The sequence below is a fragment of the Camelus ferus genome, chromosome 18, assembly GCF_009834535.1.
Source record: "Camelus ferus isolate YT-003-E chromosome 18, BCGSAC_Cfer_1.0, whole genome shotgun sequence".
Classification (NCBI taxonomy): Eukaryota; Metazoa; Chordata; class Mammalia; order Artiodactyla; family Camelidae; genus Camelus; species Camelus ferus.
This window is the reverse complement of record NC_045713.1, coordinates 13,468,360-13,484,694: the sequence shown is the minus strand read 5'-3', so window position 1 is coordinate 13,484,694 and position 16,335 is coordinate 13,468,360. Positions and strand designations below refer to the sequence as shown.

The following is a 16,335-nucleotide window of genomic DNA, read 5'->3' as shown; positions in this document are numbered from 1 at the left end:
CGGCCCAGTGGGTCGTGATAGCACCCAGGGCCCTGAGGCGGGAGGAAGGAGGGATGAGACTTGGGGGCACACGGTCCAGACATGGGAACAGTTGGAGGCAGGAAGGGCTGCTGGGAAGATGGGCTGTCTGTACCCAACCAACCCATTTCTAGACCTGGAGGTTTTCTGTCTGACCTTGGTCTGTGACAGGAACAGTGCCAGGACCCAGGGTTTGTGACAGCTTTGCTCGCTGAGCGGGTCATGTGAGTCTCCTGGCCTCACCCGCCGCGGTGATGCTCACTGAACACTTTTCTGTCCAGCTGAGACCCTCTGCCCGCTCCCTTTGAGGTCGTGCCCTTCCCTCCTCATCCAGACCAGTCATGACACAGTGCTGTTGTCTGTCGCCATCTCCCTGGATTCCTCAGGTCCCTGCACTATCTAAGCTCGGGCCTGTGTCACTCTGCAGCTGCCTGTGTGGGCCACACAGCCGGGAGTCCAGGAGATTTAAAAATTGCATGAGGATCACAGTCATTCCTGTCCAAAGATGATGTTCTAGGTGGAGCCAAAGCTCCCTGTGACCAGCAGCCCCCCACGACCTGGGGTGTGGAGGGGTTTGCATGAGTCCTTCTAGACGCTTCATTTCATAGCTTTGTACCGCTAACTGGAAATGCTGGTGCAGTCGGCTTGGGATCCCTTGCTTTGTGATGCCCAAGGCCAGCATGAGGATTGCTGTGGGCCTGTGAGTGTTGCCCCACCCCCCAGGTGGCCCTTGTGTTGCTGACAGCCCCTCCCTGGGGATGTGGAGCTCATCGCCAGTTCCCACCAGCAGCACAAAGGCTGCGGTAAGGGTGGGTGGTATTTTTTGGAACCAGCTGCCACAAGGCCCCTCTCCCACAGGTGCCTGCCAAGGTCCCGCTTCCCTCCTCTGAGTTCTGGGTTGGACTTGTGGCCAGTGTCCTGTGTCTGCGATGCATGGCTTTGACGTGCTCTTGTCCAGGCCTGGGCTGCCCCAAGAAGCGGACGCCGGCCGGTGGAGAGAGTGCTTCAGAGAGCATCCAGCCCAGCTGGTAAAGCTGGCCCGTCCCGCTGCGCCCGCCGCTCTCAGTCCGGGGCATGGAAGGCGCCTTGTGGAGGTTCCACATGTGTCACCTGGTTACGCGGGAGGCTGACTGCTTTTCACACACTTACTGGCCGCTTGGATTTCCTCACTTGGGAGCTGCCTCTTAGGTTTCTTCCCTGGTTTTCTATCAGGTTTGTGTTTCTTACTGATCAGTAGGAGTCCTTTGTTTCATATTGCACGTTTGATTCTGTATGTTTGCAGTTTTCTCCTAGTTTGTTGCTGGCTTTACACTCTGGTGTCTCGTTGAAGAAATTCTTAATTTAATGTAGTCAAATGTATATTTTTTTCCTTCATGGTAAATGCTTTTGTGTCCTGTTTAACTACCCTTTCCTGCCTCTGACGCCTTCCTGTATTTCATCCACTAGTTCTTTGTTTTACTTTTCACATTCCGGTTTGTGATTCTTTTTACCATGCTATTTATGCTGGTGGCTGGGAGATGGGTCGCCCGGTGCCCCTTGCCCTGGGCACTGCCAGCCCTGGTGAGCCGGCGTCCAGGGGTTCAGACCTGTTTCATGGCTCTGCATTCCACTGGTATGTCTGTCTGTCCTGACGTCGGCCCCAGGTTCCCTGTTATGACAGCTTTAGGACAGTTCATTTCCAGCAAGGGGCTTGCCCAACCACATCCATCAAGGGAGTCTTGGTCCTTTGCTCGTATGTGTAAATATCAGGATATTTACGTCTGGGATTTGCACTGGAGAAATGTGGACCCGCTAGATTGGAAGAAGTGGCTTGTTGTGATGTGGAGAGTTGCGAATTATGAACACGCTGCTGGTGCAGCCACTTGGGTCTGCAATGCTGTCATGCTGTGTGTGCAGGGCAGCTCTGCTGCCGACCAGCAGCGTCAGCACTACCACAGGGGAGGGGCACAGTCCCCCATCAAGGCTGCCCTCACCTCGGACACTGGCCATAAGCTGGGGGTCCCCAGGCCACGCGCACTTCTGACCAACTGGCGACAAGTTCAGAGGTTCTCATGATCCCCCCTTGGATTCAGCAGCTCACTAGGACGACTCAGAATCCAGGGAAGCACTAGACTTACGATTTTACAGTCTTATTATAACAGACACAAAACAGGACCGGACAAGTAAAAAGACCCACACGCAAGGTGGGGAGGATCTGGGCCGAGTGCCGTCCCTCCAGCACACCACCCTCCTGGCACGTCCCGCTGAGCCTCCCTGTCTAGTTGGTTTGGGGTGTCACTGTGTCATCCCTGGCCTGAACTCCAGCCCCTCCTCCCAGGACGTCCCACCCTCTGATCACAGGGTGGTTCTGCCCGGTGACAGCCTCCATTTAGTCACCTCATTAGTGTCAACTCGGGTGGCCGGGGCTACTGTGACTAACGAGTACCCACCCCTCAGGTCACTCCAAGGAATCAGAGGCTCCCTTCCCAAACCAGGGGGAAGTCTGGACACACGGCTGTGCAGCGGATGCCTTTCCCACCAGGGTTTGTAACTCCCTCTCTGGAGGCCGGCTCTCTGGAACTCTGGCCCCAGGTGCTTTGTTTTGATGCTGTTGTAAATGGCGTCTTTTTTTAGGTCTCTCCTGAGGTCAGGAGTGCGCAGGAGGGCAGTCACCCTTGTCCCTGGGAGCCCCGCTAAGCTTGCTCACCCTAATGGCAACTGTTCTGTGGGCCTTTGTGGTACTGTCACTGGCACTTTTGTTTCCTGCATCTCCTGTGTTGAAGTGAGGCGAGCAGGCACAGTGGCCTTCATTCCCGACTTCATTGGTTTAAAAAATATCTGAATGCTGATGATGTGGCAGATGGCAGGCTGCTTTGCGGATTCAGAGGGAACAGATGGAAATCCCTGTCTTGGTGCAGGAATACCACTCTCTATCAGGTGAGTGGAACACTGGGCAGGTCAGACAGAGGAGGTACCAGGGAGAAGGTGAAGCAGGAAAAGGTGCAGAGAGAGCTGCCGACGTCGTCCTTAAATAGGGTGGGTGGCCAGGGGTGGCCTTGACGAGGTGAGTAAAACTTGAGGGGATGGACAGAGGGAGCCATGCAGATATCTGGGAGAAAACAAGTGCAAAGGCCCTGGGGCCGGTCTGCAGAAGAGCAAGAGGCCAGTGTGGCTGAGCTGAGCTGAGCCAGAGGAGGGGGTGGGGAGCAGTGATAAGGTGGGTCAGTGTATAGGCCGTGTGAGGACCCTGGTGTCCACTCTGAGCTGTGCAGACATGGGATCAGAGCTGACCTTTACCCAGATTTCTCAGGTGTGATGGCAGGCCCACTAGCAAGGAGACCGGCGGTGCTGGTTGAGGTGGTAGAGCGGCGGGTTCCCAGTGGGAGCCGAGGTGGAGGCAGCAGCACTTGGTCCCAGGCTGGCTCTGAGCTGAGTGCTGAGTTGGGAGTCCATGTCCATTTCCCGGGAAGGGGAGACTGAGGGGCTGAGACCTGTGTGGCCGGGTTTTGGCACGTCAGGTTGAAAGTGTCTCTAGCACATGGTGAGTCCTGAAGCCAGGAGAGTGAGCCAATGTCAGGAGGGTAGGGTGGTCTAGAGGGGGGTGTTCCCCGGAGGAAGCCGCCAGCTGGCCCCTGCAGGTTGGTGCATGGCCTGCGTAGCTGTGGTCATCGCAGTGAGCTGTCTTCCTGGCTTGCGCGTTGTCCGAGTTGGGGTCTCATCGCATCTCCTTCGGTCTGGGGGATGGTGCAAACGGTTTTCAGTGGTGTTGCCGTATCTTGGGCAAAATCCCCTTTCGTCAGAACTTCGGCCGCTGGTTCACTCTTGTACCGTCTCTGCCTGGTTTCGGAAATGCTAAGGTGTCGTGGAAAGTCTCCTCACCTCCTGGGGCATTTGTAGGAGGTAATTCTAGTCTGAGCCCAGTGTTTTCTTTTGTGGGTGTTTTTAAAACTAGTGATCCTGTTTCTTCATGGTTATAAGGGCTGTTACTTCTGTTCTTCAGCCACTTATCTAAGTTTTTTATTTCCTGCATTTTCAAATCCGGCCTGTAAAGTCTTCGTGTCTCTGACGTGCACGTTTGTGTCCCTTCCCCCTTCCCAGCAGAGCCCTTGGTTGTGTCCTCTCACTTTGGGCTCCATGCTTTCTCAGTTCCCCAGGGACCTCTCATCCCATCCCAGCCTTTTTCCTAAAGAGACCGTAAAGCTAAAAAGTCCCCTGCAGCGTCCGCTGGGAAGCACTATGCCCTGGCTGCGGTAACTTTCACGATTCCTCGTTTATTTCCTCCCAGGCACCTGTACAGGTGGACTGATGCTACTCCATAGGAAATAAACAGCCCAGGTGTTCTCACTACCTGTTGCTGATTCCTGACCCAGTGCCCACCTTCTTTCCTCTGAGGATTTTTATGAAGCATTTCCTAACCATTCTGTCACCTGTTTCCCTGAGTAGAGACTCTGTCTCTCACCAGGCTTCGTCCCTGTGTATTTAGTCTGACCCTCTGGGACACGCCCCAGGGGTGGTGGTCTTCCTTCCCCTGGCCATCACACTGGCCTGGCCAAGTCCTCACTGTTTTCCCAATAGCCGCCCACCTGCCCTGCATTTGTCACGTGCTGTCCCAGTGTGGTCTGTTTCTCTTCAGCTATAAAATTGCTTAGGTTTTAGTAGTGACTGCATTTCTTTAATTAGAACCCTTTAAATTTATTTTTATTTAAATTGAGGGGAGAGTCATACAGCACACAATTAACTGAGCGTACAATTCAGTGGCATTTAGTAATTCACAATGTTGTACAGCCCTCACCTCTAGTAATACGAAACTTGTAATTATTAATGTCAGTGAAACCGTAAAGGAGAGGCTCGTCCAGGACCATCCACTTGTACGGAGATTGGTTCCGAGCTGGGGCAGCGGAGACAGATGGATCTCGGTGGATCCGGGAGAGCCTGGCCCAGGGGCTGTAGATCCAGAGAGGAAGGCTGGCCCTGCCCCCATGTGTGCCCCCAGGACACACACACCCTTTCCACTGTGTTTGTATGCTTGAACAGTCAGCCCTCAGCAGAGGTCAGGGTCAACCTCCGCTCTCGGGCCCTCAAGCCCATCTGGGGTTCCACTCAGGTAGCAGAACACCTGGTTCTGTCTCTCCCTTCCTTCTCCAGCCTTTCTCCTGCTCTCTGAGCTCGAAGAGTTTTTAAAAAATATCTTTGTTAGTATTTTTAGGCTAGAATCTTGCTTTGTTAAGCTCTGCAACCAATAATTTCTTTTTTCTGATTTCTGTTCTAACAATCTTCTATTGAAGGAATGAACATCTAGTATCTAGTTTGAATGGGCAGGGGTGGTAGGGTAGTCAGTGGGGGAAAGAATTTTAGAAACTGAAAGGGAAAATAGATAATTCAGCAATAGTGCAGATTTTTAATACTCCATTTGATAACAGGACACTGTCACTTGGCTGAACCTGTTTATAGAACATTCCACCATCATTTTCAGGTGCTCATGGAACATTCTTCCAGGACAGATGATATCACAGACCACAAGACAAATCACAATAAATTTTAAAAGACAGAGAATATACTTTGCTTAATTTCAGTGGAAAAAAAACTCCAGTGGAATTAGATATCTACAACAGAAGTCTGAAAGCCCCCCATGTTTGGAAGTTAAATAACACATCTAAATAGTGTGTGGGTGAAAATGAAAACACAGTATATCAAAATGTGTGGGATACAGCTAAAGCAGTGGTACAGAATGATGTACCGTTTTTTAACACCTGTATGAGAAAAGGAAGGCCTCAATTAAAAAAATCTCAGCTTCTACCTTAAAACACTAAAGAAGAGCAAACAAACCCCAAGGGAAGCAGAAAGAAAGAATGATTAGCAAGGAAATCAGTGAAACAGAAAAACCACTGATCAACAAAATAACACACCAATTAACAAAATCATGAATGAAAGAGGGGACATCACTACTAATTCTACAGAAATGAACAGGCCTTATAAGGGAGTACCAGGGAGACTGTACCAACAAACTAGATGAAACGGACAAATCCCTAGAAAGACACAAATCACTGAAACTGATTTAACTAAAGTCTTAAGTCTTTATACAAAGGAAAGCTCAGGTCCATGTGGCTTCACCAGTACATGCTATCAGTAACACCAGTCACTTACAATCTCTCAGAAAATACAGGTGGGAACACTTCCCAACTCATTTTGAGAGGCTAGTGTTATCCTGATACCAAAGTAAAAGACATCACACACACACACACACACACACAAAACCCAGAGATCATGTGTCTCACATGAACATGGTTGTAAAATCCTTAAAATATTAGCAACTGAAATACAGCAACATACACCATGGCCAAGCAGGATTTATCACAGGAATGCAAGGTTGGTTAAACATCTAAAAACCAGTTAACATAATAAACCATTTTCACAGGATAAAGGGCAGAATTCACAAGATCATCTCAATAGATGCAGGAAAATATCTGGCAAAAATCCCACACCCACTTGTGATTAAAAAATGTCAACAAACTAGGAATAGATGAGAACCTTTTCAACCTGATAAAGGACATCTGTTAATTTCCAAATGCTGCTGTATCAGATCATTACATACGTAGTTCAAAACATCACAAGTGTATCATCTGACAGTTCTGGAGATCAGAGGTCTCACATGATTCTCATGGGACTAAAAGTGTCAGCAGAGCTGTTCCTTCTGGAGGCTGCCAGGGACTTTCCTTGCCCTTTCCTACTGCTAGAGACGCCTGCATTCCTTGGCTCCTGACCACCTCCCTTCACTTCGAAAGTCAGCAGCTGTGGGTTGAGTCCTCTCATTGTCTCACACCGACCTCTTCTGATCCCCTCTTCCACTTTTAAGGACCCTTGTAACTACATTGGGGCCTCCTGGAAAATCCATGTTTATCTTACGGTCAGCTGATTAGCAACCTCATTTCCCCTTTGCCATGTAACCGGACACAATCACAATTCCAGGGATAAGGACATGGACATCTGTGTTTGGGACAGCATCTGTGAAGACCACAAGCTGGGCTCCTAATTCATGGTGAATGACTGAATTCTTCCCTGTAAAATCAGGAACAAGACAAGGGGACCCGCTCTTGCCACTTCTCAACATTGTACTAGACCTGCAGTTAAGGCACACACAGAAGGCAGCGTGCACACTGGGAAGGAGGATGTAAAAGTGTCCTTCACAGATGGGACCCTGTATGGAGCTGATCTTAAGGAGTCCAGATACACAAACATACCTGAAACTAGTAAGTTTAGCAAGGTCCTGGGATGCAATATAACAGAAACCTGCTATGTTTATACATACTAATGACAATCTGAAAATGAAATTAAGAAAATTCCATTCACAATAGCATCAAAATAAAATACTTAGAAATTACTTTATCAAAAGTAGTAGCAGATTTATACACTGTAAACTACAAAAAAAAAAAAAAAAGCTAAGCGAAAGAAGATCCAAGTAAATGGCTAGATACTCTATATTCCTTGATTAGAAGATCTTTGTGATCTTGGGTTGGGTAGAATTCTTAGACACCACATCAAAATCATAAGCCATGGAAGAAAAAAACTGATCAATTGGACTTAATTAAAATAAACTTTTGTACTTCAAAAGCCAACATTTAAAAAAACGGAGACAAGCCACAAATGGAAAAATATCTGCAAATGTTATCTCTGATAGTCCATAGCTTATAGTCTTGTATCCATGATATCTAGTCTTATAACTCAGTAGGAACACAGCTCAATTTAAAAAATGGGCAAAAGTCTTAGACATTTCACCGTAGATATAAAAATGCCAATAAACAGATGAAAAGGTGCCCAACATGAATTGTCAGAGAAACAGAACAGCTCAAAACAACAAAACAAAACTGACCATACCAAATACTGATGGAATGTGGAACTGGAATTCTCATACTTTGTAAAATGAAACAATCATTTTGGAAAACAGTGTTTAAAAAAATTAAGACATAAATACTATGTCAGCCAGCAGTTCCACTCCTGAGAGCCCACCCAAGAGGAACGAAACCTATATCCACACAAAAACTCATACACAAATGTTCATGGCAACATTATTCACAATAACCCCAAAATAGAAACAAGCCAGATGTCAACAAATGTGGCAAATGCATAAAAAAAAGCATAAAAAAGTATTGATCAGCTGTAACAATAACGCAGCACTGACACACCACCATGTGCATGAACCCTGAAAACACACTCAGTGCAAAAGGAGACAGAAGACCATATACTGTTCGAGAATGTTCTAAAGCTGGACTGTGGGTGTGGCTGCACTATACAAATTTAATAAGAATCACTGAGTTGTATACTGGTAATGGTTGACTTTTATGGTGTGGGAATCACATTTCAATAAAGGTGTTTTAGAAAAAGAACTGTGTTCCCAGCCACATGTTGCAAGTCAATCAAAAAGCACAAACCATTCCAGACTCCAGTTTTTGGCTGTAAACAGAAAAGGCCATTTTTGTTAGTAGTTATTCACTGGATGGTGTTAATTTGATTCAAACTAAGTTCTAATTCAGACAATAAAAGTTAAGCAAGTATTTACACCCTCTTTGATATACTGAAGTACTGTTAACACTCAGAGGAAAGACAACTTGGGGTATATTTGTACCCACGTGGTTGGTCTACTTTTGTGGCTAGTTTACTCTTCTTGGTCCAAGCTGGGTGACAGCAGACATGTAATGCAGTATACTAGGAAACAAGACTGCTAGCTAATGTTCAGCTAGGAACAAATTAATGCAAGGTTATTTTAAAGTTACAGTGAACTTCATCGTAGCCTTCTTAACGACCTGTCTTGAATCTAGACTTTTCTCCTGTTATGTGGTGTCACGTTACTATTACTTGGAGACAGAATTTCTCTGATAGTGGCATTAAGAGTATAATGGGTTGGAACCTGGGTCTAGGTTTTAGGGGGTCCTTGTGGTGTTGGAGGATTGACAGCAACTCACAAGCAGCTAGTAAGAAAGAAAACTGTCAATTTTGTTGAATCGGTCCTTAACCACCATCTGTTTCCTGGTTTCCAAAGCAAAAGGCTGGGACTGTCTCAATCTATGGATGCTCATAATTTGTGTCTTATTTTCTCCTTTGAGGCTGTCTTTATTTATTGGAACATTGTAGTACAAGAGGGGTAGTTGGTGTTAATGATGCAGTGTGATTGCTCTGGGCTTATGACTATGTTTATATAAGACTGTTGCTTTTGGTATATGATGTTGAACATCTCAGGACTACCCTTATGGTAATTCTAGTCAGTCAGTCACTAGTAACCAGTGCGTCATTTAGTTTTTGGCTTACCTTTAAAAGGTTAGGAAAATTTGTTTCATTCAAAAGTATTTTATGGAGTAAGAGAGATGGTCATTGGAAGAGATTATATAAAGTCTGTCCAGTGGACAACTTTAGTACTAATTACATAGTTTAAAGCTTTTGCGGTTGCTATGCTTATATTAGCATATATATATTTATTTTAAAAGTAACTATATTTTTTTCATTCTCCTTGAAGGGCATTGTTTTTTTTTTCCTTTTGAAATGTAGTTCCCTCTGCTTCCCTAAACCCGTGCTCAAACTTAAAAACTGATTGATGGATATATTTTTGACTTTTTAATTAAAACATTAATTTGTGAATGAAAACAAAAGAACTGCTGGGTAAAGGCACCACAGTTAATACTTTACTACAGTGTCCCAATATACTTCTAGAAAAAAACTTCAGCCTAGACAAACCAAATGAAATTAAGGAGGAAAAATGACAACACTTATAATATTATTAAAAGAGACAACCATCTATAAGGAAAAAAAATCTAAAAAAACCTATGCAAGATCTTAACGTGGAAATCTACAAGACCACTGAGAGGAACTGAGGACCCAGATAAAGGGCGGGCTCAGGCCATGTGCACAGACGGAAACTCCAACTGCAGCACACATCACAACTGGACAGGCTTTTGTTTGATTTTGGACACTTGACAAGCTGCTCCCACAGCGTACAAGGAACCGCGCAGGGCCACTAATAGCTGAGACGCTCTCGGAGCGGGAGGAGGGGGGAGGATGTGCTCTCCCTCTGGTTCAGGGGGAGCCCAGAAAGGGCCGGGATTATGCGGGCCCTGACTTAACGGCAAAGATGGCGCCAGAGAGCCAGGAGGAGACGAAAGGACCTGCACTAAACGTGGGGAGGAGACTGTCACCAACAGAACGCAAGGACCACCACCTCACTCTTAGAAAGTGAGTTAGAGACAGCGTGGCCCATGGATGTCACAGAGAAGGATAGGGCGGTTAGATGTTCACGAGGTGTTTTAAGAGAATACATTCAAGTCCATGTGCCAAACAGGACTAGAAACAATGAAGAGCTGGATACTTCAGACTACGTAAAAAAATTTTTGGAGTTTTTCCACATGACAAGCATCTTATGAGACCACATTAAAATCAAGAACTCTCATCAGAATGATGAGGAGACTGGAGAAGCAAACCACGGTACAGTAGAAAACATGGGCCACACATACCTGACCAAGGAGCTTGCGTCCGGAATACAGTTTTCAAACAAAATCAGCAGGAGACTTAACTGTACTTAACAAACAGGACAATCTACTGGCTAATGAGCTGCCATCATCGGTGATGGAGGCAACACGGAATGATGAAAGCCACCGTCCACCCGCCTTAGTGGCTGAGAGCAGACAGGGTGAGGGTGGTGTCAAGGGCACTCCCGTTGCCCCAGGAGGGTGTGACCCCCAACTGCCCGGGAAGGGTTGGCCTCCTGCCAGGACAACATACCCTGGTCCCAGCGATTCCACTCAGGGCCCACAGAAATGCATGCATGCAGGCCCCAGGGGGTTGCAGCGGCACTGCTGGCAACGACCAGGACGTCCCTCAAGCCACAGGTGGGTCAGGCGCCCACAGCGTGAAGGAGGATGAAGGGAGGACTGTGTCTATGACAGCACAGGAGTAGCCAGGCCCAGGGCTTCTGTATGGCACCACTGCTGCCAAGATCGGAAACTGGCAAGGAAACCAGACTTCTCGGGGGGATCTCGGGTGGAGAGACACGAGGGCGGTAATGAGCCTGTAAGTCAGCACGGGCCGCTTCAGGGAGCAGGGACCAGAGTCGGCCCCGGGCGGCCAGGACAGCAGTCTTCCCAAACTCAGTGGGCTGAACACTCATGTTACTGCAGGACTCAAGAAACATTTAAAAGTACCTAATCCGGCTGCCAAAAACCTGATAAGGGTTCCCTGCCCCATAAGCTCAACTGGGGGTTTACAGGACCTTTCCTGCCCTGACCCTCTGAGGCCCTCTGAACTTGAAAAGATGGAAACACTGACTCTCCTTCCCAGGCCACGTGCACCGGCCCCACCATCCAGGAGCTCCTGCTGAGTCTGCGCTTTCTCCTGTGTAAACATATGTTTACCGTGTAAATTTCTGGGTGTGGACTTTCTCCCTGCAGATCTATAATTTCTCAGAAGAGAAGCTGAGAACGACCTGGAAAAAAAATCAAAGCTCAGGCCCACTGCCCTAGGCAGAGCAGAGCGAATGGTGGGAAGGCAGCCAGAGAAAGGGTCCTCAGTAATGAGGGAAAGGGTGGCTGGAGGCCCAGCCCCGGGATGTGTGGTTTGAGCAGGGAGAGCAGAGACTGGGTTCCCAGGTGGAGAGGGGAGGACGGTGCTCCAGCTCCAGCAGCCACCCCATTCCCCCATCTAACCCGTGGTGGCTTTAGGCCCAGCTGCAGCCTGTGCAGCGCAGCATGGCCGTGTCCCCACAGGAGCCCTGGAGGACAGCCTGGGCCCCACTACTGGTGGAGACTGGTCTCACGGCCACAAGACCTGGCCCCCGAGGCTAGGCCATCCCCCACTCTCTCCCTGGGAGGACGGTGCCGGGGAAAGCAAACACAAAGTGGCCGGGGCCCTGCCAGGCATTCCTAGAAGAGACTAGGGGGAGGGGCAGGGGCCAGACACCAGCTGACCCCGAGGTCACGGGAGAAGCCAAGGCTGGGTCAGGCCCCCAGGGGCTTCAACAAGAAAGAATCCCACCCAGGCAGTTAGGAACTGGGGAGAAGGGTGGGAGTGGTCAGCATGCCAGGGCAGAGTATTGCTCCAGCTTAACTCCCACAAGGCCATCTGCTGGGCGGGGAGACCCCAGGAGCTGCCCAAGGGGCCCCCACCCACGAGCAGAGGGCTGGCTGCACACCAGCCCCTCACAGGCTACTCCAAAGGAGACCCCCGCCCTCCACTGCCTGCGGGCCCCAGCTCTGCTCCGCCCAGCCCTGCAGGGGGATGGGAAGATGGAGGGATGGGAAGATGGGGGGATGGGAAGATGGGGGGAATGGGAAGATGGGGGACAGGCCCTTGTTGGCCCTCAGGTCTGCATACAGCCCACCTTGTACCCTGAAGGTGCTTCAGGGCAGATGCAGCCCCCAGCCTGTCCCCTATGCCATCTTCACCCTGGGGGCTCAGTGCCGATGCTGGCAGCCCGGCAGGAGAGGGTTAACGAAGCTGGGGCCAGCAGGGCTGGGCTGGCCGGTGACAAGGGTGCTGGCTGCCCCAGCAGCGGGTGGGGAAATCCAGAGGGCAGGAGCAGCTGGCCCCAGCAGACGCCCCCCCTGCTCGCTGCCTGCAGCCTGCTCTGCACGCGGGATGGCCCCAAGGAAAGGTGAGGCCCCCGTGTGCCCAAGCCACTCGCTCCAGGGGTTAGCCGGCCCTGTGTCCCTGAGCCCATTGAGGCAGGGGCTGCCCACAGGGAAGGCTCAGCTTGGGGTGGGCCGGGGGCTCTGGGAGCCCATGGGGGAGTGCGGCCACTCAGGGTGGTGGGGGCCTAGGTGTGCCCCGGAGAACTGCTGTTGCCTCCTCCCCTCCCACCAAGCCTATAGTGCAGGAGAGGACAGGCTCCCCACACCACCACCCAGCGGCCTTGCCCAGACCCTCCACTAAGCCAGGGCCCTCTCAGCCAGACAGAGGCCAGGCCACTGCCACCCTGTCCCTCCTTGGAGCCTAGCCCCATCCAGCTGGCTGTGGGGCACCAACCCCGGGACCCGGAGCTCTCAGAAGGCAGGGCAGGGCCTGATGCTGTGGGCAGCCTGGCACCCAGGGAAAGTCTAGGCGGCTATGGCTGGGGAGCCTGCCATCTTTTGTCCTGAGGCACAACCTGACCTCTGGTGAGTCCACGGTCTGGGGACCCTGTTTGCTCCTGAGGCCTATCCCACAGGGGCCAAGTTCTTGGGTGAGTGCCACGCATACCAGGGAGCAGGTAAGCGCCCCCCAGGTCTGGGGGTCTAGCTGGGGCAGCAGGCATCTAGCTCAACTGTCCAAACCCTCAGGGCAGCAAGTGCGTACCCACCCAGGCCTGCTCCAGAATGTTCCCTCGCTCACACCTTCCCCCAGGCCTGCCTAGCAGCCTAGCCTGGCTTGAGTGTCCACCTTGGGGATGCAGACGGACACACGGCCTAATCGCTAGGTGCCAGCTCTCAGTTTTCCCTGGAACAAGCATCACTACCCAACTGCTCCCGTGGGGTGGAAAGGGCAGTTAGTTTTGAACCGGAAGACGCCCCAGTTGTCCTGCTTGGCTGCCATTTTCCACTTAAGGGAGGGCGACACCTCATATCTCAGCTCATACTTCCACCAGTCCAGTTAGCCATGCCTTCTTTTAACTGTTGCATGCTGCAGTCTAGGTGTGAGGAAGGTTCAGTGTCTTACTCACCCAGGGTTCATGTCCCGGGCCCCCTCAATGCCGTCTCCCCAAGCCCCTCTCCCCGCAGGAGGCCTGGCCCTGGCGGTGCTGCTGGTCTCCTGGGCAGCGCTGGGCCCCCGCAGCCTGGAGGGAGTGGAGCCTGGGGTGCCAGCAGACACTGAGGGCCTGCAGTGCCCGGCAGTCTGCGTCTGCGGCCACGACGACTACACAGACGAGCTCAGCGTCTTCTGCAGCTCCCGGAACCTCACCCAGCTGCCCGACGGCATCCCAGAGGGCGCCAAGGCCCTGTGGCTGGATGGCAACAACTTCTCTTCCGTCCCCGCGGCGGCCTTCCGGAACCTGTCCAGCCTGGGCTTCCTCAACCTTCAGGGCAGCCAGCTGGCCAGCCTGGAGCCACAGGCGCTCCTGGGCCTGCCAAACCTGTACCATCTGCACCTGGAGCGGAACCAGCTGCGCAGCCTGGCGGCCCACACCTTCCTGCACACACCGGGCCTGGCCTCGCTCGGCCTCAACAACAACCTGCTAAGCCGGGTGGACGAGGGCCTCTTCCAGGGTCTGGCCCACCTCTGGGACCTCAACCTGGGCTGGAACAGCCTGGCCGTGCTGCCTGACACCGCGTTCCAGGGCCTGGCCAACCTGCGGGAGCTGGTGCTGGCGGGCAACAAGCTGACCTACCTGCAGCCCTCACTCTTCTGCGGCCTCGGTGAGCTCCGGGAGCTGGACCTGAGCAGGAACGCCCTGCGGAGCGTCAAGGCCAACGTCTTCGTCAAGCTGCCCAAACTCCAGAAGCTCTACCTGGACCACAACCTCATCGCGGCCGTGGCCCCAGGCGCCTTCCTGGGCCTGAAGGCGCTGCGCTGGCTGGACCTGTCGCACAACCGTGTGGGCAGCCTCCTGGAGGACACCTTCCCGGGCCTGCTGGGCCTGCACGTCCTGCGCCTCTCCCACAATGCCCTCGCGGGCTTGCGGCCCCGAACCTTCAAAGACCTGCACTTCCTGGAGGAGCTGCAGCTGGGCTACAACCGCATCCGGCAGTTGCCCGAGAAGGTGTTCGAGGGCCTGGCCCAGCTGGAGGTGCTCGGGCTCAACAACAACCAAATCCAAGAGATTAAGGTGGGCGCCTTCCTGGGCCTCTTCAATGTGGCTGTCATGAACCTCTCTCGCAACTGCCTGCGGAACCTTCCGGAGCAGGTGTTCCAGGGCCTGGGCAAGCTGCACAGCCTGCACCTGGAGGGCAGCTGCCTGGGCCGAGTCGGCCTGCACACCTTCGCCGGCCTCTCAGGGCTGCGCCGGCTCTTCCTCAAGGACAACAGCATCACGGCCATTGACGAGCAGAGCCTGGTGGGGCTAGCCGAGCTCCTCGAGCTGGACCTCACCTCCAACCAGCTCACACACCTGCCCGCCCGGCTCTTCCAGGGCCTCGGCAAGCTGGAGTACCTCCTCCTCTCCCGGAACCGGCTGTCGGCGCTCTCGGCGGAAGTCCTGGGGCCCCTGCAGCGCACCTTCTGGCTGGACGTCTCCCACAACCGCCTGGAGGCGCTGCCTGAGGGCGTGCTCTCCCCCCTGGGGCGGCTGCGCTACCTCAGCCTCCGGAACAACTCGCTGCGGACCTTTGTGCCCGAGCCACCTGGCCTGGAGCGCCTGTGGCTTGAGGGCAACCCCTGGGACTGCGGCTGCCCCCTCAAGGCCCTGAGGGCCTTGGCCCTGCAGCACCCCAGCATCGTGCCCCGCTTTGTCCGGGCCATGGCGGAGGGGGACGATGACCGCCAACCGCCTGCCTACACCTACAACAACATCACCTGTGCCAGCCCCGCCAGCGTCTCAGGCCTCGACCTGCGTGACATCAGCGAAGACCACTTTGCTCGCTGCTGACCTGAGGCTGCCCAGGCCGGACACCACCCCGTTCACCTGCCGGGGTCCCAGCCCCAGGGGACAGTCTTGGGGATTTGCCAGCACAGGCTCTGGACCTGTGGCCACCAGCCTGGTCCCTGAGGGCCTGACCAGGAGGGTCAGGGACACGGCCACCACAAAGGCCCATAGCCCTCCCCAGCTGTCAACAATTAAAAGCAGCCTAATAAACATGCCGTGTGACACAGGGATGACGCTTGGGGAGGGGAGTGCTGGCCTAGGCATGCTGTGGCCTGCCCCTTGCTGTGTGGCTCAGCCCACACCACCTCTGGCTGCCCTGGTCCCACACAACCGTCCACATCCCTCCCTGTCCTGTGCCCAGATTCTTGTCATGTCCACTAACCCCCAGGCCCCGCCCCCCTGTGGAGCGCAGGCACATCTTCAGAGGCGGCTTGGTCCTGGGAAGCTGCCGGGCTGGCCTGCGGCCAGAGTGGTGCCGACCCTCGCTCTCCAGATCCCTGTGCTCCTGGCCAAAGCCTTTGAGGGCGCTGCCCCTACTCCCCCTACCCCTGCAGGGAATGCCCATCTGGGGCATACTCCTGTCTTCCCTTCTGTCCCAAAAGTGGTACCTGAGGGTGATTTTTCCAGACCCCCTGTTCCCCGGGGCCGTCCTGTATACTCTGCTCAAAGCCCAATCTCCTCCCCTTGGAAAGAATAGCAAAGCCAATGTCCTTCCAAAGCCTTTCCCCCCGTGGCCTTCCTGGGAGGGTGCAGGACGAGCCCTGGGACTCTGCTCCAGACTCACCTTCCCTGCTCCTCTGGTC

The 16,335-nt window shown here is 52.6% G+C and overlaps 1 protein-coding gene across 1 annotated transcript; it reads left to right on the top strand.

The window, feature by feature from the left end:
- Positions 1-618: 618 nt before the first annotated feature.
- Positions 619-15,756, top strand: IGFALS (insulin like growth factor binding protein acid labile subunit). The gene is made up of 2 exons (XM_006196047.3): positions 619-12,628; positions 13,731-15,756. The coding sequence occupies exons 1-2, from the start codon at positions 12,253-12,255 to the stop codon at positions 15,533-15,535; spliced, it is 2,181 nt and encodes a 726-aa protein (XP_006196109.3). The 5' UTR covers positions 619-12,252; the 3' UTR covers positions 15,536-15,756.
- The last annotated feature ends 579 nt before the right edge of the window (positions 15,757-16,335 follow it).

Coding starts and splice junctions, on each gene's coding strand:
- IGFALS (XM_006196047.3), top strand. CDS start 12,253: ATGGGAAGATGGAGGGATGGGAAGATGGGGGGATGGGAAGATGGGGGG. Junction 12,629..13,730: donor CGGGATGGCCCCAAGGAAAG/GTGAGGCCCCCG, acceptor CTCTCCCCGCAG/GAGGCCTGGCCCTGGCGGTG.